The sequence below is a fragment of the Rhinolophus sinicus genome, linkage group LG11 (assembly GCF_036562045.2).
Source record: "Rhinolophus sinicus isolate RSC01 linkage group LG11, ASM3656204v1, whole genome shotgun sequence".
Lineage (NCBI taxonomy): Eukaryota > Metazoa > Chordata > Mammalia > Chiroptera > Rhinolophidae > Rhinolophus > Rhinolophus sinicus.
In genome coordinates, this window is record NC_133760.1 from 9901024 (window position 1) to 9922334 (window position 21311).

The window sequence follows — 21311 nt, forward strand, 5'->3', positions numbered from 1 at the left end:
CAAACTTGTCCCTCTCAGCCTGTTACCCCAATTATAAAATGGAGATAGAAATCCCTTTTTTGCAAAACTGTTGAGGATGAAATTAAATTAATGTGTATAAAGTGTTTAGCACAGCGCCTAACATCCAATAATCCTTTCTCACATACTAGTTATTTTCCTGTTTTTGCCCAGAGAGGAAAGGGTCTGGCTAACACCTTTAACCTCTGCCCTCCACCCCATGGGAAAGTGGGGAGGAGGGGACACACTTCCCCTCGTTTCTGGGCGGGTCTCTGACTCAGCTCAGGGCACCCCCTCCCCTTGCCCAGCTCCCCAAACCGGTCTAATGAGCCTAAAGGGCTCATTAGAGGGGAGAGGCCCCTATCTCCATTCCCCTCTTCCTTTCAGATTCCCAGGGCCTGGACATTAGGGAGGCACTTATATATAGGTGACCAAGACACCTGACCCTTCAAGGGACAGGAATGGGGCCAGAGTGGGTAGTTGCGATGCTGGGTTTTCCGAGGGTGGGGCCGGGATGGCCAGATGCCGCGGGCGGGGCAAGTTGGTCGCTCCCTCCTCCCCTGGGAGCTGTTGGACCTGTTGTGCCCCCCCTCTACTTCCGGGCTGCTGGGGAGGGGGAGAGAACAGCCTCTCTCCTCCCTTTTTCCAGCCACCTGTCTCGGAGGCAGAAACGACAGCGCCCTGAGCTCAGAGGGAAGCGAGCCACAGCCTGAGCGGGTGAGGGGGCCCGGGCTGCGCAGGTGGAGGGGGATGGAGACTTGGCTTCTTGGGTCCCGCGGGGAGGAGGAGGCTGGAGTTCAGGAATCTAGCTCCGGGGAGGAGCAGAGGACTCAGACTCCTGGTTTGTCCAGAGAGCGAGAGACTAGGAGCCCCGACTCTTCGGTCCCTGGGTGAGGGGGCATGGGCGCTGCTCCCTACATTGGGGTTGGAGCCAATTCTACGGGGCTCGGGAGAGCAGAGGGCGGGAGCCCGGACTCGTGAGACCCTGAGGGAGAAGGCGAAGAGGTGTTTCTAAGGTGGTCCACGGATTGTGGGGGGGATGATGGGAGGGTACAAGGCTCCACACTTGGATAGGAGGGAGAAGTCAGTAGGGGGCGTGCTAGGACCCCGAACTCAAATTTCGGTCCCGCCTCCGGGGGCGTGGCGCCCTACAAACTCCAAACTCCAGGCCACCCTGCCCCCGAATGTTCAGTGCCAGCCTTTGAACTCTTAGGGCCCGCCTCCTGGAGCTGTCCTCGCAGCTGAGCGTTCCGACGGAGCGCTCGGGCCTCCTGGGCCACGCCCCCACGCTGTCAGTCCACGCCTCAGGAACTCCAGGGCCCGCCCACCCTGCAGGAGCGCGTCGCCGACATGGGGACACCTAGCTGCCCCGACGAGGGGATCCCACCGCCGCCAGTCCCAGAGTGTGACGCGGAGGTTCAGCCCCAAGGGGCTGCCCAGCCCCGGGAGCACACCGAAGACCGCGGGCAGAAGGCGCCCGAGGCCCCGGCAGAGCTTCCGAGCGGCGGAGGAGCTGAGCAGCAGGCGGAAGAAGAGGAAGAAGTGGGAGAAGGCAGCAGCACCGAGAGCAGCCGCGACACGGTGAGGAACCTGGAGGGCGGGAGCCACGGGGGGACCCAGAGCAGGTGACAGAGACATCGAGAGACAGGTATGGAGAGACCAGCTAGACAGAGACCCGGAGCAGGGAGAGAGCCTCAGAGATACGGAGACTCCTGAGAGACAGACACCCTGACACCGAGCCAGAAAGACTGACGGAGTGACAGACAGAGACTCAGAGAGACTCAGAGAGATATGGCTAGAGATACAAACAGAAACCCAGAAACGGCAGAGATGCTCAGAGAAACAGAAATTAAGACAGAGAAACCTTGAGAGAGGGAGCTACTCCGAGGGAGAAAGAGGAGTAGCAGTTCAGAGACAGAAGACAGATACTGAGTGGGAGAGACGAATCCCAGAGAAACGGAGGGAAACTCAGAGAGACCTGGGGAGAAAGAGGGAGACAGATCCAGGGCCTACAGGACATGATGCCCAGAGAATGGGACCTGGTTAGAGAAAAAGAAACAACTTTCTCAAGTTGGTTCAGTACCCCTTACGGGGTGTTGTGACGATCTAGTGAGTCCATATGTGTGAGGTGCTTGGCATACTGCATGCTTGGCAGAGCTCCTATCGGTGTTAACTATCACGGTTACTATCGTTTGGAATGATCTTCTCCTGAGTCCCTCCTCCTCTAAAGGCTGGGTTGTCACGGGACCTGCACCCTCCCTGAACTTGAATAAAAGAGCCTGGTGGTTGAGTTAGGCCACTCCCTGCACATGAATAAAAGCGTAGTGGTTGAGTTAGGCAGATGTAGATCCCTGAGGGGGTATGGGGAAGGAAAAAGATATATTTAGTGACTGCTGGGGGCTAGGCCTCTCCACTTGACCACGCCCTCTCCGATCTCAGGGGGAGGCCCCGCCTCCCGAACAGATCCCAGCCACGCCCCCCACACCCACGCAGTCTAGGGATGGGGTGAGAGGAGCGGCGCAGCGGCTTCGAGGGCAGCAGCTGGAGGCACTGACTCGGGTGGCCCTAATGGAGCAGCGAGTGAAGGAGCTACAGCGCCAGAGGAAGGAGCTGCGGATCGAGGTGAGACTGCAGACCTCTTGGGAAGTCTGGACCCAACTTACGGGGAACCCGCAAGGCCAGGCTCCCAGTCCTTTCTTCTTCTGGATCCAACTTTAGGCCTCCAGCCCCCTCCTCCCTCAGATGCAGGAATTCGGGCTCTCAGGCCCCTCCCTCAGACCCAGGCGTCTGAGCCCTCCTTCCCCAGAGCCCGGCCTCTGGGACCCAGCTCTTGCATTCTCTCGGCAGATGGAGGTGGAGGTGGCCCTGCTGAGGGGTGAACTGGCTGGGGAGCGAGTGGCCGCCCGGCGGGAGGAGGAACAACTTCGGGAGCTGCTGAAGCGGCAGGTGGACACAGAGCAGAGGGGCCGTGAGCAGCGGGAACAGGTCTGTTTGTCCTGACAGGTCTTCGTCAGTTTCCTTCCTTGTCTAAGGGATATTCCTGGTGGGGTTCCTGGGCCCCTGGAACCCTATTATCCCTATTCCCCAAATGGGGATGCTTGGGCTGGGATGGGGGCAGTGATGGGCAGATGCCTCTCCTTATTTTCCTCCTTCCTTCCTGACTGTGATTTTGGGGCTTGCCTCACTGGGGCCTCTTCCTTTGATCCCTCTCTGCTCTTTTAATGTTATTGTAAAAAATGTCAACAAAAATAGAAGAGTCCGTTGGCTGCTATGTGGTGTGCTCCCTAGCTTCGGCAGTGATTAATCAATTCCTGTTTCATATCCCCCAATTTGCTTCCCTATCCCTTGTTTTAAAAGCCCATCCCAGATATATTGCTTTTAAATACTTTGGTTTTTATCTCATAGATAACTACTCCTTTTTTAAAACGTTATCACACCTTAAGAATTAATAAGTTCTTATTAATATTGTCTTATTTCCAATTTTCATGTTTCCAAGATTGTCTCAAAAATGCCAGTTAACAGTTGGCTAACAGGTCCCAAAGGCCAGTATATTTTCATTGGTTGAAATGCCTTGTGTGTGTTCTTTCACTTCTAATAGTCCCCGCCTACTGTTGTTTTCCCATACTATTTGTTGGAGAAACGAAGTCTTCTGTCCCATGGTCAGGATGTGGTCTTGTTCCTCTTCCTGCAAGCAGGTGGTGGGTTAGATGTACAGGCCGGATCAGACTCAGATGTGCTTAGTGCGTCCTGTGTGCCACGCTAGGGGGGCGTTGTGTCTGGTTGTCCAGACCCCAATGAGAACCTCTGATCCCTTCATGATAGTCGTTTACCTAAAGGCTTTAATATCCATTGGTGATCAGTGCTTGGAGCAGTTAACGTTATTGGTTAGAAAATGATACCTTTGTAATTCTGTCCGTTTTTCTCTTTGCCCTTATCGTGTATGTTGGAATTTCCTCAGACTGGGTCCTGGGTCCTCATTTACCCTCAAGAGCCTATATTACTCTCAGCCCAGATTTCTCTCCTGTAATCTAGACCTCTGTGTCCTGCTTCATAGGACACTGGTTCCTCCCCCAGGACCCAGGAGTCCAGGCCCCCAGCCCCTCCTCCCTGAGACCCAGGAGTCCAGGCCCCCAGCCCCTCCTCCCTCAGACCCAGGAGTCCAGGCCCCCAGCCCCTCCTCCCTCAGACCCAGATGTAAAGGCCCTCAGCCCTCTCCTCCCTCAGACCCAGGAATCTGGGCCCTTCTCATTTACCATAACCAAAGCTGACCTCAGCAATTCCCTTTTCTACATTGGCCCAATCTCACCCTCCCTTTGGTTACCAGGCCAGAACCCTGGCTCTTGCTCTGTACACATCCCTTTTTCTCACGCCCTTGCTTATCAGTCAACATGTCTTGTCCTTTCTGCTCCCTGATCCTGTCTGTGGTCCATCTCCTTTGCATCCCCACGGCCCAGGCCCTAGTTTAGGTCTCATTCTTATTGCTTGGAGGGCTCATGAAGGAGCTGGTCTCAACCCCTTAAATCCATCTCCCAGAGGGAGATCCTACTCCCTCGTGTCAATCCTTCCATGGCTCCCTATTGCCGTAGGATAAGGGCTCCTCAGCCTGACTGACCAAACCCAACACAAGCTGTGCCTGCCTTTCCACTGCCATTTCTCGCTGTGCTCCCCATCTCTTCCCTCCACTACCTCTTCTTCCTCCCTGACCAGAGTTTGCCCCCTAAACTTCCTGTACTTAATAACTTCAGGCTGCATTTGTAACATGCTGTTTTTCCCTCTGCCCAAAATGCCCTCAAGTCCCCTCTCTCTCCCTAGGTCTAAATGCACTCTGATTTTTGAGACTCACATTAAAATCCTGACATCCAGGAAATGTCTCTGGGTTTCTATAGTCTCTGTTTCACTGCCCTGATTGTCCCAGGCTATAACTGGCTGTGTCCCCACCTGGAGCCTAGGGCGCAGGTCTGACCCTCTCTGAGTCCCCAGCGTCAATCACCCAGCATGGATATGTTTTGCATTCATTCATTTCTTGAACAACTGTTTACAGAACACCTACTCTGGGCAGGCCAGTACAAGAGTGAACAAGATACACGGGGTCCCTGTTCTTCTGGAGCCAACACCCCAGGCAGGGAGGAGTCTGAGGTGCAGCCAGCCTGGCTCTTGCTGGCCTCTGTGTCCGTCCCTATGCTCAGGCGGAAGCTAAGAGCCTGGCTGTTCTTTCAGGAGCAGAGGCGGCTGAGCCAGGAGCGGGATCGCGTGGAGCGTCTTCGCCAGAGACTCCAGGAGGCCCAGGGACAGCTCAACTCACAGCCAGAGGACCAGCATGAGCGGCTTCTGCAGGGGGTGCAAGAGGTGAGGGCCCTGCGGACACTCTCCCCCCTGAGGACCCTAGTCCAGACTTTTAGTCCCCTAACTGCCTAGGACTCAAGTCTAGGTCCTCAGCACCTCTTCTCTTGTTGACTAGGGGTCCTGGGCCCAGTTCCTTACTCCCCTGAGCCCTAGGGGTCCAGGCCTGAAGCCCTTTTGCATTTCCACTGTAGATGAAGGAACAGCTGGATGTGGCCCAGCGTTCCTATGAGGACCTGGAGTTCCAGCAACTGGAGCGAGAGAGCCGGCGGGAGGAGGAGGATCGGGACAGCCGAGGGGCTCGGGCGCTGGACGCCAAGGTCCAAGAGCTTCAGGCCAGTGTGGCACAGCACAGGGTGAGTCGGACCCGGCTGCATGCCTCCCTGGCATCGCCCTCTGTCTTTTCCACTCCATGTCTGGCTCTCTCTCTGTCCTTATTTCCTATCTGTGTCATGTTCTTCAGAATAGTATCAATAGCTGACGATTATTGAGCATTTACTATGTGCCAGGCACAGCCCTAAACATTTCATGGGTGTTTAGTCATTGAATCCTTTCAACAATCCTAGGAGGCAAGTCTTATTATTTTTTTCCATTTTGTAAATGAAGAAAGTGAAGGTCAAGGAGCTCATGTGATCTTTTCCAAGGTCACTTAGTTTGTAAAAGATAGAGCTGGGATTTGAACCAACTCGGTCTTCGCCAGTACACTCTATGCCTCTCAAACTCTTGTCCAAAAAGATACTCCCATCAGTCCTTTGTGGGAGCTTCACATTCAAGGGACCGGCAAAGGCTGCTGGAAAGAGCGACATGTTTGTTTGTATGTAACACAAAGTTTTCCAAAGTTTTGGATTGGAAAGTTCTGATGTGAGTTTTCTTTCTCCACCTCTATTTCTGGATCTTTTTCCTGTCACTCTCTCTTTTCCTTTCCTCTGTCTCACACAGCTTCTGTCCATCTCTGCTCTTTTTCTGCCTTGTCCCCTTTCTCTGCATCTCTGTCTCTTGGGAGTTTGTCTAGGTCCTTCTTTCCTGTATCTGTTCTGGTTTGTCTTTCTGTCTGTCCCTTTCTCTGTTCTCGGTGACTTTCTCTGGGTCTCTTGTCTCCCTTGGTCTCTGTCTACATATCGAACCCTCCATCCCCTTCAACCCACCCCAGGCTTCTTCTGGACCCCCAGAAGGGAAGCAGGTACCAGGAAGCTTAATTCTGGGTCCTCCAAACCCCTCCCCAGGCACCCAGGTCCCAGGATCTCTGTTATGGGGTGGAGCAAACACCAAGCTGGTTCTGTGGGAGCCAGCTGGGGCTCCTGGGGCAGCTGAGTAACCAGGACACTGGGTTGCCCTGCAGCGCCGGATCCAGGTCTTGGAAGAACAGCTTAAGTCGCTGGGGGAACAGATGGCAGCTGAGAGCCGGGGGCTGAGCCGGAAGAAGGAGGAGGCCCTTCAGGCCCTGACGCAGGTAAGTTCCCGTGTCCTACTGTCTTCCTTTCCCTGGGGCATCCCATTGCCTCCCCACTGCCCAGATGTCTCCTGGAATCAGGGAAAGCTGCCATGATGGCCCACTCCACCGCTGAGGTATGACACTCCGTGATGTCTTACCTCCCCCTAGGAACGTAGCCGACTGCTCGAGCTTAATTGCCTTGAGGGAAGCTCTGATGGAGACTTCTCTGAGCCCAACCAGGCCCTCACTAAGGTATGGGGAGTTCATGCACCTGTCAGCCCCTCCTCTCTCCGACCAGCAGTCCCAGCCCCCAACCCCTCCTCCCTCAGACCCAGGAGTCCTGGCCCCCAGCCCTTCCTCCCTCAGACCCAGGAGCCCAGGCCCCCAGCCCTTCCTCCTTCAGACCCAGGAGTCTAGGCCCCCAGCCCCTCTTCCCTCAGACCCAGGAGTCCCGGCCCCCAGCCCCTCCTCCCTCAGACCCAGGAGTCCCAGCCCCCAGCCCCTCCTCCCTCAGACCCAGGAGTCCTGGCCCCCAGCCCCTCCTCCCTCAGACCCAGGAGTCTAGGCCCCCAGCCCCTCTTCCCTCAGACCCAGGAGTCCCGGCCCCCAGCCCCTCCTCCCTCAGACCCAGGAGTCCTGGCCCCAGACCACTTTTCACTTGGGATCCAGGTTTCTCAGCCTCTAATCCCTTTAACCCTTGGGACCCAGGAGTTCAGTCCCCTAGCTCCACCTCTTCTGAGAACCAGCAGTCTGTCCACAGTCTTCGCTCGTGTTGGGAGACTGAACACCAAGACCACATTCTAGGTCTCTCTCTGGAGCCTTTGTTTTTCCATCTGAGAAATGGGCTAGCCCTAGAGACCTGGGCCAGGGCATCAAGGACCTGGTGGGTCCTGTGCGATCCCTCCAGCTCCCATGAACCTTCACTCGTCTCCCGCAGCTCCTGTTCACCCAGAAGACAGACCGCCAGTTGCTGGTGCTCCAGGACCCCACCGCCCACACTGCCGCCTCCACCTCGTCCTGCCTCTTCTCGGTTCACAGCTCCCTGCAGGTGCCTCCCCCACTGTCTCACTGATCACTGTGTTTCCAGAACTTCCACTGTGGCTTTCCCTGCCATGGGGGGTGTGGGGGTGAGGGAATGTTGATCAAGGGGTATTTTTATTTTTAGCAGGCTCCAGCTTTATTATTTTTTTCCTTTCATCTGCCTGATACCCTACCGCTCCCCTTGAGAAATGGGATCGTGTGCACCCAGGAGTAAATTTTAAAAGCGGCCAAACAGGGCATATTGATCAGAAGGCCTCCTCTCCCCACCTCACTGGTCCACAGCCACCTCCCCAGAAACAGCACAACTTCTTGTTTCTTGGGTACCCTTCCTTCCAGATCTTAAAACCGGGGGGTCCCAAATGATTCATGGGTTAAAAGATCTCATTGAATGGGTTGCTACTAATTTTTTTAATGAAATAGAGTAGACAGTGGCAGAGTACTGTGCATGAAGCACTCTGCCATTGTCTACTCTATTTCATATTAGATGAAAAAAGTTTTGTTTCAGTCGTGTGGATATGGGGTAGTGCTTAGAAATTGGTAGCTCTTGTTAGGTCATGGAAACGCTTTTTGCAAAAATGTGCATCTTAGCTCTGAGTTGGCTTTTATTTTCTAACAATCTATCATGGAGATTATTTTCTACTGATACATTTGGAGCTGCCTCATTGTCAAGAACTCTGTAATAATAACAATATAAACAACAACAGTAATACTAATGACAACTAATATTTACTGAGTCTTTATAGTGTGCCAGGCACTGTTTTTGTTTTTGTTTTTCTTAACAGGACTTTATTGGGGAACAGTGTGTATTTTTCCAGGATTTTTTCCAAGTTGTTGTCCTTTCAGTCTTAGTTGTGGAGGGCGCAGCTCAGCTCCAGGTCTAGTTGCTGTTGCTAGTTGTAGGGGGCGCAGCCCACCATCCTCCCTGTGGGAGTCGAACCAGCAAACTTGTGGTTGAGAGGACGCACTCCAACCAACTGAGCCATCCAGGAGCTCAGTGGCAGCTCAGCTCAAGGTGCTGTGTTCAATCATTAGTTGCAGGGGGCGCTGCCCACCATCCCTTGTGGGAAATCGAACCTGGCAACCTTGTGGTTGAGAGCCCACTGCCCATGTGGGAATCGAACCGGCAGCCTTCGGCGTTAGGAGCACAGAGCTCCAACCGCCTGGGCCACCGGGCCGGGCCCAGGCACTGTTTTAAATGCTGTGCTTAATTCACTCATTTAGTCTTGCAACAACTCTATGAAGTAGGTTCTTATCTCCATTTTATAGGTGAAGAGACTGAGACAGAGGAAAAGTTATTTAACTAGCTTGTATGTGGTGGAGCTGGGATTTGAACCCCTCTCTCTTCAGAGCCTACGCTCTCAACCACTCTGGGCTTCTTTGTGGACACAGGTCTGCATGGGGGCCTTGAGCCAGCCCACCCTCTCAGAGTGGTGATTAGAGTTTTTTGCAGTTTAGGCAATGCTGTTATGAAGATCCATGTGTGTGCATGTTTATGCCTTTGTACACACAATAATAACATTAATTAATATTAATTAATATCATGTTGTCTAATATATATATCACATAATATGTAATATAATATGCAATGTATTTTAGTCTTTCTTATTAATATTAATAATAATAATCATCATTTTTGAGGGCTTCATGTAGGCCAGTGTCTGCGTGAAGCTTTTTATCACTATGAACCATATGGAATTGCTATTACTTGGAAGTGAGAAAGAGTCAAATATTGGCAACTTGACATGGTTCAGCCTAATATATAATATATATATAATTCATGAAATTTTATATACATTCATGTATACATGTTCATGAAATTATATATTGTATAATTTATGAATATATAATGAAAATACAGCATTTCATTTTTTTGCTCAGAAGAACACCCCAAAATAGGTCTTATTATGATCTGGGTAAAGGGTGAGCAGATCTTCTGTCTGGGAAATTAACTTTCTAGCTTGTTCCCCTGGAAGCCTGATAAAGGTGCACTGTCAGCTGGGTTGCCAGGCAACCCGGCCTTCAGTAAATATGACTCTTATAAGTAAGTTGCATATCTATAAATATTTGTTAGGAAGCCGGGTCCATTCCTATGGAGTTGTTACCTGAGTTATTGGCTCCTGTGGACACGGAGCTTCTAAGGCCAGGTGGACCCTGTACCCACCGATGTGGATCTCACATCCACCTTGCACCTGGTGTCACCTGGGGGCTGGGCCAGGCACTCTTCTGTGTGCTTTGCACGAGGTCACTCATTTAATCCTTGCATCATCCACGGCAGGGTGGTGACCGTTGCCCACTTTCAGAAGGGAAGTCTAGCCTGAGAAGAGAAAATGACCTGCCAAAGTCACACACCCAGTAAGTGGCAGAACTAGGTTTGAATGAAGTCTGCCTGTTTCCACGGCCTGTGCCTTTCAGGAGATGAGGGTTTCTAGGAATCCTTCAGAATCCACATGGGCACTGTGGTTAGCACTGGTTCAGAGGGAGCGACGGGGGACTGCAGGGCACAGGAGAGTCAGTCCGGGGAGTATTTATTTACTCAGCCAGATAAACATATACAAGTGGATAAATGAATGCATGAATCAACAAATTGCTCCTCCTTACCTCGTCTCTCTCCCTCCAAGTCCTATTAAGTCCTCAAATGCCACTCCTTTCCAGGATCATGTGATGCCTGAGTACTGACTCTGCTTGGGTTCAGATCCTTGTCCTGCCACTTCCCAGCTGGTTGGACTTGGACGTGTCTCTGTGCCTCAGTTTACTTAGCTGCAAAATGGGAATAATAACAGTACCCACTGGTTAATAGTTAAGGTGCTTAACGTGGCACCTGGCACATAGTAGGTGCTCAGTGAATGTGGGCTGCTGGTACTCTGATTATAATTACAATTATTAGTATTATCAGAATTATCCTTTTTCCATCTACTCCCACCCACATCTCTGCTTTCTGTGACCCTATACCAGCTTCCTCTCTGTTGCCCCGTCTTATTTTTTGTCTTCCAACAATCTGTTCCCCACACAACAGCCAGAGTGATGTTGATCCCTCGTACTTCAGTCGTCCCCACCAAAAGCCTTCAGTGGTCCTGGGCCTCCCCCCATGACACCAGCCCCTGCACGGTCTGGGCCCTGCCCACTTCTCAGCACTCCCCCCATATTCACTCTGCTCAGCTACAGGAGCACGGACCGACCAACACCCCACACTTGTTCCTACCTCAGGGCTTTTGCACTTGCCAGTCCTTCTTCCTGGAGCATTCTTTACCTCGATCTTCCCTGGCCAGCTCTTACCCTTGGGCCTTAGGGTCAGTGTCCAAAAGGCTGACCCTGGTCTTCCAGTTGGAAGGTGATCTTCTTTTATATCACCCTATTCTCTTCGCTCCCAGCAATTTCTGGTAACATTTATTTGTATGATGGCGTATTCAGTTCCTGCAATGTAAGCACCATGCAGACCATGCTTGAGTCCATCTTGCCCACTTATTTCCTCAGTGCCAAGTATCTAAGGTCTCTCAGTAGGAAGTGCTGGGAATATCGGCTGAAGGAAGGAAAGAACAGGAACTCAGGACTTGGTTTCCTCCCTGTGAGGGGCAGTAAATCTTTCCTGATTCCCAGTATGGTCAGAAGCTTAAATGGGTCTGCAGAGTGCCAGGTACACTGTTAGGCACGTGATGAGCTCTTAATAAATATTGGTTATTATTTTTTAAAACTTACATTAAAAATCACAAGTATCGAAAATAACATCAAACATGTGCACAACTTACTGATTACATGGGAACACTCTAGTAACTGCCACCTGTGTTAGGAGATAGAACGGGCAGCCACTCCAGAAGCCCACCACCTGCCCCCCTCAGTGACCACCCGATCTGCCCCAGCTCCCGAGAATAACCCCTAGCCTGTCAGTTAAGTATCTATCCATAAACACTACAGTTTAGTTGTGTGTGTGGCTATATGTTTTAAGTCTCCGTTAGTCTAAAGACTTCCCCTCCATTTCTTTTTTTTGTCCCCCTTGCAATTTATTTGGCGAAGAAAGCAGATGGTGGTTCTGTAGTTTCCCAGGCAGGGTTTGCTGATTGCATCATAGGGGTCATTGTCATCTTGCTTGGCCTCTTTATTTCCTGTAATGCTGGATGTGGGGGCCTGAGCATGTGCAGGTTTGACATTTTGCATGTCTTCCTGGGGCACTGTCTGTGTCTCTTTTAGTGGCATCAGTGCCTAGATCTGTAGATGCATTAGAGGTCACAAGTGGTAGAATTCCAATCTGTCATTCCTTCTTCATTTACTGTTTGAAATATTTCTATAAAGAGGGACTTGCCTTCATTTACTATTTTGTTACCCAGGGGTATAGTTTTTGTAAGAAATGCAGGGAAAATGCTTGTTGGTTTCACTTTGTTTACCTGCCTTCAAAATCAAGTTGGTTCTATTGCATCCTCCCAAGGTAACCAAGTCGATTTTTCCTGTACTGTTATTATTAACTCATGGACTAAATATATTTGATGAGTTATATGGCAGTGAGAATCCTTATTGGTGCTCAAATTATGCAACATTGTAAAAATTATTTTGCATGATCCATGCAGAGCTGTTGCTGTTTGTCTTTTAAAAATGACTTCAGTTTTATTTCTCTATTACTTTCAAATAAGTTTATTTTTATTTTTGGCAAATTTTTATTTTGAAATAATTTAAGACTTACAGAAAAAATGTAGAAATAGTAGAAAGAATTCCTGTATAGCTGTCAATCAGATTCTATATTAACATTTTACCTCATTTGACTTTTGCTTTATTCTTTCTCTCTCTGTCTCTGTACACACACACACAATTTATTATTCTTTTCTGAAGCATAATTCCCCTTTACTCCTAAACACTTCTACATTTATTACCTAAGGTCAAGGCCATTCTCTTACATAACCACAGTACAGTGATCAAATTCAGGAAACTAACATTGAGACGATACTGTTAAAATCCACAGATCTTCTTTATATTTTGTCAGTTGTTCCACTAATGTTTTTTCTAGCAAAAACAAAAACAAAAAATTGCTGGTTCAGGAACACAGGTTGCATTTAATTGTCATGTTTATTTTTTAAAAAGCTAACGTTCCCCTCATTCAAAGTTCAAAGGGCATGAGAGGATGTTCATAGAAAAGACTCTTCCACCATTATTTCCACCCATTCAGTTCATCTGCTGGGAGTGGCCAGGGTGACCAATTTCTTGTGTCTTTCTGGACATACTCTGTATTTAAACATTCTGTCATGTATATACTCTCCCTTCTTTTTATGCATAGATGTATCATCTTCACACTGCTCTGTGCTTGCTTTTATCTTCGAGATCATTTTCTCTCTGGGTATAGAGCACATCCTCCCTCTTCTACTGTATATGCTGTAGAACTTTCCACGGTGTGGATGATCTCTGGTTTATTTACTCTGCTCCCTTCTGATGGGCACTTAGATGGTCTCCAGGCTTCTGCAGGGAATAACCTTGAACTCAGGTCATTTTGCACAGGTAGGAGTGTATCTATAGGATACAGTCCTACAGGTGGAATCAGGGCTCAAAAGTTTCTGCATTTGTCATTAAACAAAAAAAGCCAAATTGGCCTCTATGAAAGTTGTTCTAATAGAACCACCCCCCAGTTTTATGAAAGAGTGTCTGGGTTTCCCACATCCCTACCATACACTGTGCTTAAAAAAAAAAAAAGTTTGTAATTTATATACCATCCAGTTCACCCATTTAAAGTGTGCAATTCAGTGGCTTTTAGTTATTCATAGAGTTGTGCAACCATCACCACAATTTTAGAGCATATTCATTACCCCCCCAAAAGAAAACCCACCCTGTTTCCTTTAGCCATCACCCCTCAATTCTCCCTCTTCCCCCAGCCCCTGGCAATTGCCAATCTATTCCCATGTCCAGATTTGCTGGTTCTGAACATTACACGGTGAGGTCCTCTATGACTGGCTGCTCTCACTCAGCATCGTATTGATAGTAACTTTTTGATTTGCACCAATTAGATGGTGGTTTTACTTGGCAGTTCTCTGACTTTCGGTTGAGATTGAATATCTTGTGTGTTTTCAGGGCTCCATCGGCCTCCAGAGGACTGGAAGCCTGTCCCGGAAAAGGGGAGAGAGATTGAGCCAGAGGGGATCTCCCCGACCTCTGTCCCTCCATTGTACTGGTGAGGACCCTCCCATCCCCCATCTCCCCCTTCGCCACCCTTTCTGTGGCACAGCATGGAGACCTGTGGGGGAAAAGTGGAGGGGCTTGAACAAGGGAGAGTCCCGCCCCCTTGCCTCACCCCTTCTCTCCCAGGACCCCTGGAGGCCTCTGCCCTGCCACCAGCAGCTGGAGACTCTGGGAGACACCCTCTCTATCAGCTGCTGAACTGTGGCTCTGGGAATAGGTGAGACATCAGGGAGAAGGTGGGAAGATGGGGGGAGGAGGCCAGGCTACTGTAACCCACCCTGGTCTCTGTTCCCTCCTCCTAGCTGTGGAGTCCTCCACCCAGATATCGCACGCATGGAGCGGCTCCTGCAGCAAGCCATGGCGGAGCGGGAGAGGCTTCTCAAGGCCAGGGTGAGACCCCAGACCCTCCTCCTTAGGGTCAGAAGATCTAGCCCCCTCCTCCCTCAGACCCAGGAGTCCAGGCCTCCAGCCCCTCCTCCCTCAGACCCAGGAGCCCAGGCCCCCAGCCCCTCCTCCCTCAGACCCAGGAGCCCAGGCCCCCAGCCCCTCCTCCCTCAGACCCAGGAGCCCAGGCCCCCAGCCCCTCCTCCCTCAGACCCAGGAGCCCAGCCCCCCAGCCCCTCCTCCCTCAGACCCAGGAGCCCAGGCCCCCAGCCCCTCCTCCCTCAGACCCAGGAGCCCAGGCCCCCAGCCCTTCCTCCCTCAGACCCAGGAGCCCAGGCCCCCAGCCCCTCCTCCCTCAGACCCAGGAGCCCAGCCCCCCAGCCCCTCCTCCCTCAGACCCAGGGGCCCAGGCCCCCAGCCCCTCCTCCCTCAGACCCAGGGGCCCAGGCTCCCAGCCCCTCCTCCCTCAGACCCAGGGGTCCAGGCCCCCAGCCCCTCCTCCCTCAGACCCAGGAGTCCAGGCCCCCGCCCCTCCTCCCTCAGACCTAGGAACCCAGTACAGTTTTCCCCCACATCTTATTCATTGCTATCCTCACTGACTCCTTCATCCTGAACCCACAGGAAGGGACGAGAAGGAGCATAGAAGGTTCCTCAGGCCCCACTGTTCCTGCCATCATGGTCAGTTCTGCCCCTGCCCTCACCCCACCTCTCTCCTGCTCTGTTTTGCTCCCTGGCCTCTGCCCTTCTTGTCTCATCCTTTCCTCTCCTCCAGTGTCACAGAAAAGCGTCCTGAGCTTGCCAAGGGAAGGGGAACTAAAAAGACTTAGTTTCCATTCCCACTGTGATTGTGTATACCCACATCATGTCCCCTGGCAACAAGCCACATATCTCTGTGCCTCAGTTTCCTCTTCTGTAAGTGGTGACAATGTCAGCAGTTACCGCAAAATGAGAGCAACTACATCCTGGGGATTTTAAAAATCATTTAAAAATTTGTTTTATTTTTGTTTCTTTTAAAAAATCTTTTTAGCATAGAAATATTCAAGCATATGCAACAGTAGAGAATAGATTAATAACCCCCCTCCCCGAAGTACCCACCACACAGCTTCAGTGATTATCAATATTGAATCTTGTTATTGTCAGCTTTGTTTTACTGATCCTACACCTACTTGTGACGCTGAAGTGGAATATTTTAAAGCAAATTCCAGATATTGTATCATTTCATCCATACCTCACTATGATGTATCTCTGATAGATAAGTATTTTTTAACATAAAAATCCCACTGTCACACCTTATCAGACTATTAATAATTCTGTAACATCTTAATACATGATGCATATTCACATTCCCCTAATATCTCTCTATAGTAGGTTATTTGAATCTGGATCCAAACAAAGTGCTCACAATGTATTTGGTTAAAATGTCTCTTAAATTTTGGAGATGAAGAGTCCTTCCTCTTCACTTTTTCTTTCTTTTTTTATGCAATTTTTTTCCTGAAAAAAAAATCAAGTCATTTATCCTGTAGCGTTCCTCACCTTCTGGACTTAGCTTCTTATCTAAATGTTATTTTTACCCCCGCTAATAACATGAATTATTATTTAAAAAAAGACACACTTTTATTATAAAGAACACGACAGTGTGGAGAAAGTGAAGGTCACCCTTGAGCCCTTTTCCCCATCACACCTCCGGAGGTGCAGGTGTTTTTGTTGTTAAGAAGCCTTCGAATCTTTTTATACTTTTCGACATACACTGATCAAACCATAGTTTGTACATTTATTTTTCCTGGAAATGAGCACACCATTCCCAACCTACTTTTTGTTTTCCCAACCACTTGTCCTTTCTGTATTCATTTCAACCTATATTTACAAGGTGCCTACAATGGGTCCTGGGTTACAGCAGTGACCAAAACGACAATCCCTACCCTCCCTGCCCTCGGGGGAGCTGGCATTTAGCAGGGCAGAGAGGCAAAAAGCAGCATCAATAAGTAAAATAAGGTGCATGTCAGGTGCTGATAAGAGCCAGGGAGTAAACTAAAGCAGGATGGGTGGTTTGGGTTGTCAGGCATAAGCTCTAGCTCATTAAAAATGAAGCACTCCTGCTTTGTAGCATCATCATTTATTAAACGGTGCCTGTCATGTGCAGTGTCCCTCCCAGCTTAGACCCCAAGCTGCCTTCTTGTGCTTGCACCAGAAATAGAATCGCTGGGTTGGAGGCCAGGTTGGAGAGCCTGACAGCAGTGAGCTCATCTTTGAAATAGCCCCGTGAGGAGGGTACTGTGATAACCCCGAGGTTTAGCGCAGGAAAACAGGTTCCAAGAGGGGCAAGGGTTCCATGGGGGTGACAGGTGGGCAGGGGTGGAGTCGAGAATCCTGAGCCCACCCCTGCTCTCCTGGATCGGGGCCCAGCTCCACCATGGTCTACTGTACCTGGGTAACCTTGGTGAGTCACTTCCTCTAGAAGCCTCAGTTTCCTCATCTGTCAAATGGGGTGGTTTGGGAAAGGAAACGAGGTGCTCTCTGTAATCACTTGGCACAGTGCCTTCCTTACCCGTTGGTGATCAGTAGTGTTACAGTATGGATTTGGCGAGATGACCCATGATTCCAGGTCCCAGTGGGTGTCCTTTAAACTGTCCCTGCCCTCCTGTGCATTCCCCCTGCTCATCCTCATCCTCCCCCCCCCCTTCTCCTTGCTCTTCTGTCTCCATCCAATGAATCACATCTCTGTTTCTCATCTCTTACTGCTCTGGCCTCGCTTCTCAGCCTCCATTCTCAAAGTGTGGTCCGTGGACCAACAGAAGTGGTGTGCTCGGGAGCTTGTTAGACCTGCAGCATGTCACCCACACCCCAAACCCCACCCAGAATGACTGAATCCCCAGGGGCTCCTCGTGTACTCTGAAATCTGAGGCGTGCTGCTCTGAGCCTCTGACCACGGGTCATACCATTCTTAGCAAGAATCATACGGTAAGAATAGGTACGGTCAGGCTGGGCCTCCTAACAGTACACACTTTCATGGCCTTAGCTCTTCTCCCCTTTATGGCCACCTGAGATGACCACTCTGCCTGGTGAGTCCTGGCTTCTGGCTTGATCAGCTCTGGCTGTGTGACTTGGACCTAGTGACTTAACCACTCTGAGCCTTGACTTCCATATCTGTAAAATGGTGATATGCCCGTAAGAGAGTCTGAGGGGCCAGAGGGATTATACCCACAATAGTGACTAACAGGTAATAGTCACTGATTTCATCACAACAATAATAATGGAGACGGTACTATTTGGTCCCTGTTTTACAGAAGCAGTATTTGAGGGTCCCACTTTGGGGACCCTTACCCAGGGGTCCCTCACTTCTCTGAGGTGAGGTCTAGGGTCAGGTAGCCCTGGGTTGGAGTCCCAGTTCTGCCACCTAGAAGCTCTGGGTGACCTCAGGTAGGTTACTTCCTCTCTCCGTACCTGTTTGCTCATGTGTTTAAAGGCTGTGGCAGGCCTTCCAATGTGAGCTGCTGTTACCTGCTCCCCTGGGGGCTCCAGGCTACAGGACACCCTCTGAACCCTAGGGAGTCAGCTTCCCCCTCCTCTCCCCTCCCAGGCCCCGCCCACACCCGTGCCCCCACCCCGCCCTCCTGGCCCTCGGGTCCTGGATCTCAGGCAGCACCTGGAACGCTGGGGCCACAACCCGGAAAACTGCCCGCACGTCCAGGTGTCCGGTGTCTGCTGCCGCGGGCCCCTAGTGAAGATGGGCGGCCGCATCAAGACCTGGAGGAAGCGGTGGTTCTGCTTTGACCGCCAGGCGCGCCGCCTGGCCTACTATGCGGGTAAGCCCAGCCTGGCTGCTGTGGGCACCCGGGGAGCCTGGAGGAGTACTGCAGAGGCCTTCCCTGCAGACACCTAGTTGTCCCCGCCCCTCTTTCTCTGTCTTAGGCCAGGGGTCTGGATCTCAGCCCCTTCCTCCCTCAGGACTCAGGAGTCTAGACCCTACTACCCCCCCCACCCCCCACCCCCCCCGCGTCCAGGAGTTTGGTCCCCTAGATCTTTCCTTTCCCCCCACAACCCAGCATTCTGGGCTCCCAAATCCTTCTTCCCCTAGGACCCAGGAGTCCAGATCCCTGTCCTGTTCCTTCTCTAGAAATCCAAAGTCTTAAACCCTCAGCCTGCCTCAGTAACGTGGATAACAGTTTTGTACAATTCCCCAGACACCTTTTTCCTATAATACCAGGAGTCAGAACCAGCATTCTCAGCGCCCTCTACCATCCCCAAGTCCAGGCCCCTCGTGCTTTTTCTCTAGGGGAATCAATGATTCTGACCTCTCCTTGAGTCCCTTCCCTTCTCAAAGACCAAGACATGTGGGAACCTGGGATTCCAACCCCAACCCCAGCCTTGTTGCATCAACACTACTCACCTCCCAACCGTATTACCTACTTTAGGGACCTTCAGACTCTCACCGTGTTCCTCACCCCAGCCGCAGTCTCAGGACTAGGGTCCAGTGCCCCCAGCCCTGCCCTGAGAGACTACACCTCTCACTGACTCTGTTTCTCCTTCACCTCCCTCCATCAGACAAAGAAGAGACCAAGCTCAAAGGCGTCATCTACTTCCAGGCTATTGAGGAAGTCTATTACGACCACCTACGCTGTGCCTTCAAGGTGAAGCCCCTGCTTGGTGCTGCCCTGTCATCCTGGTTGGAGCCCCCACAGTGAAGCTTTAGCTTCTCCCCAGGAAAGGCCACCCACAGCCCCTGTTGTCAGGCCACTCCATCCAGCACAGGGGACCAACAGGTCATTTAACTGCATGGACCAAAATATTAAGAGCTCAGTCTCTGGCTCTCAGCCACTGTTACTACTTTTGCAGCAAAAGATTTACAGCAAAAATTTGGCAAACTGATACCAAACTGGGAATAAACGAATGAAGAGGGCAGGATGAGGGCTGTGCCATCCTGGGAGCATCTAGAGGAGACGATGGTTCCAGCTTCCGCCTGTAGTCACCAAATGGGAGTGGGCCCCAAGCCACTTCATACTTAGCTTTCCCTAGAGGACTCGAATTGGAACTTTTCTATAACAGTGCAGTGCCAGACATTTAAATGTTGGCAACTGGTACAGTGTTTAGTAAGAGCTGTGGAGAGCAACCAGTAGGGACATCGGGAAAGTGACTTCCTTTCGCCAGCCTTAGTTTTCTCACCTGCAAAATTGGCACTCCAACCAATTTCCTGAGTTCAGAAGGTTAAAGACATAATGGGTGTAAGGGATTTACTGAATTTGGGCTTGGCAAGTAAGTACTCAGTAAATGTGCTGTAGACTCTAATGTTCTCCAGTTACAAACTGGGGAGAGCTACATTTTGCAAAGGGGAAATTGGAATGCTTAGATTTCTAATATAGGAGAAGGTAGGCTGGGGGAAGGGAACAGGGGTCCTCCTTTAAAATTCCTCTTGCTTCCCAAAGCCTAAGACCCTTGTGTTAATTCATTTAACCCTCATAACCCAATGAGGTAGGTAGCATAATTTAGGTAGACAGATGAGGAGACATTCAGAGAGTGTAACTTGCCCAATGCCACACAGCCTGTATCAGAAGCAAGGCTGGGATTCGAACCCGTATGTTCCCGTAACCACGTTTACTCCACCACTTACTTATTCCAGAGCCCCAGTCCTCGCCTGACGTTCTGCGTCAAAACCTATGAACGCCTTTTCTACATGGTGGCACCGAGCCCGGAAGCCATGAGAATTTGGATGGTTGTCATCGTGACCGCGGCTGACGAAAACCACGCCTCCTGAGTGGCCCCACCCGTATGGCCCCACCCACTGCCGGAAAGCCTGGGCCCGCCCCTTTGGAACTTTGAAATTCTGCAGGAGCTGCGGCTCGGCTGGTCTGAGCCGCGTTCAGCGCTGCAGGTGCCTCCCTCTGACTGGAAGCCAGCCCCAGGCGCCCTACTCAGGAGGAAGATTGCGGGGGCGGGAAGGAACTATTTATTGGTGCTCCTGTGATACCGAATTAAACATGGAGGAAAAACTGGTTGCTGTGGTTGCCATCCCAGGAGGCCCGGGCCCCTTTACTCTTAGGCAGGACATCCGAGTCATGGGTAACGCAGAGAGCCAAGCTTCCCCCAGCTGATTCTTCCCTTCTTAATGGAGGCCTTCGACTCTAAGGTCACAGCTGGGAGGGGTGGAGGGAAGCGTGTGTCCTTAACCTTTGGCAATTTTGTTTTTTTAGTTTGTGGGCCCACCTGCTTCCATCCTTTTTGATTTGACTGGGCTCTTGGCAATTTCTAGGAGTTCCTAGGCTCCTGCTTTCCAGGCCTTGGCACATGTTATTCCCTCTGTCCTGCCCTTAAGCAGCTAGCCCTTCATTCTTTAGTTGGGAAGCCCTTCCTGACTCCCGTGGCTGAGTCAGGCACCCACCGTTGAGCTCCCCTGTCCAATCCCTGCACACCCTGGGTCATCACTGGTGATGGATCTGCCCTTATAGACTGGAAGCTTCATGAGGGCAGAGCCAGGGCTGTCCTGGTCACTGCTGTCTCCAGCACCACAGGACACTTCATTCCATGAAAGTGGAAAACAAAAAAAAGGCTTCCCTTTCACCTCTCAGTTTTTGTACATACTGTTCCCTTTGCATAGGTACCTTTCCCTACTTCACCAACTCCTACTCATTTAGGTCTTAGGTGTTTCCTTCTCCAGGAAGCCTTCCCTGATTCTCCTGGCTCAGTCTGATGCTTTGTCTGGGCTTCCCATCCCATCCCGGGATTGACTGCTCATCACTGCTGATGAGTATCTTGGAGACAGGGACTGGGGCTGTCTCTGTCACTACTGAGTCCTTGACTCGCAGCAAAGGGCCTACTGCAAACGGTGTTGAGGGAAAGTCTGATGGTTGAATAAATTGAGGAGGAAAAGATGTTGAGGACTGGACAGTGGTGACAAAGGCAGACATAGAACTTTTCACCCAAGGTGTCCCCTCCTTCAAGAAGCTCTCCCTGCTCCGTAGGCTGGGTCAGGTGC

The 21311-nt window shown here is 50.9% G+C and overlaps 1 protein-coding gene across 2 annotated transcripts; it reads left to right on the forward strand.

The window, feature by feature from the left end:
• The first annotated feature begins 1216 nt into the window (after positions 1-1216).
• On the forward strand, positions 1217-20331 carry PHLDB3 (pleckstrin homology like domain family B member 3). Of its 2 annotated transcripts, XM_019756602.2 has the most exons (15): positions 1217-1578; positions 2437-2619; positions 2845-2982; positions 5215-5343; positions 5532-5693; positions 6677-6787; positions 6938-7021; positions 7707-7817; positions 13853-13952; positions 14087-14177; positions 14263-14350; positions 14966-15022; positions 17922-18147; positions 18887-18972; positions 19959-20331. In XM_019756602.2, the coding sequence occupies exons 1-15, from the start codon at positions 1348-1350 to the stop codon at positions 20091-20093; spliced, it is 1932 nt and encodes a 643-aa protein (XP_019612161.2). In that variant the 5' UTR covers positions 1217-1347; the 3' UTR covers positions 20094-20331. The 2 variants fall into 2 exon arrangements, with proteins under 2 accessions (XP_019612161.2, XP_074170326.1); XM_074314225.1 differs by lacking the exons at positions 17922-18147; positions 18887-18972; positions 19959-20331 and adding an exon at positions 17102-17338.
• Positions 20332-21311: the final 980 nt, after the last annotated feature.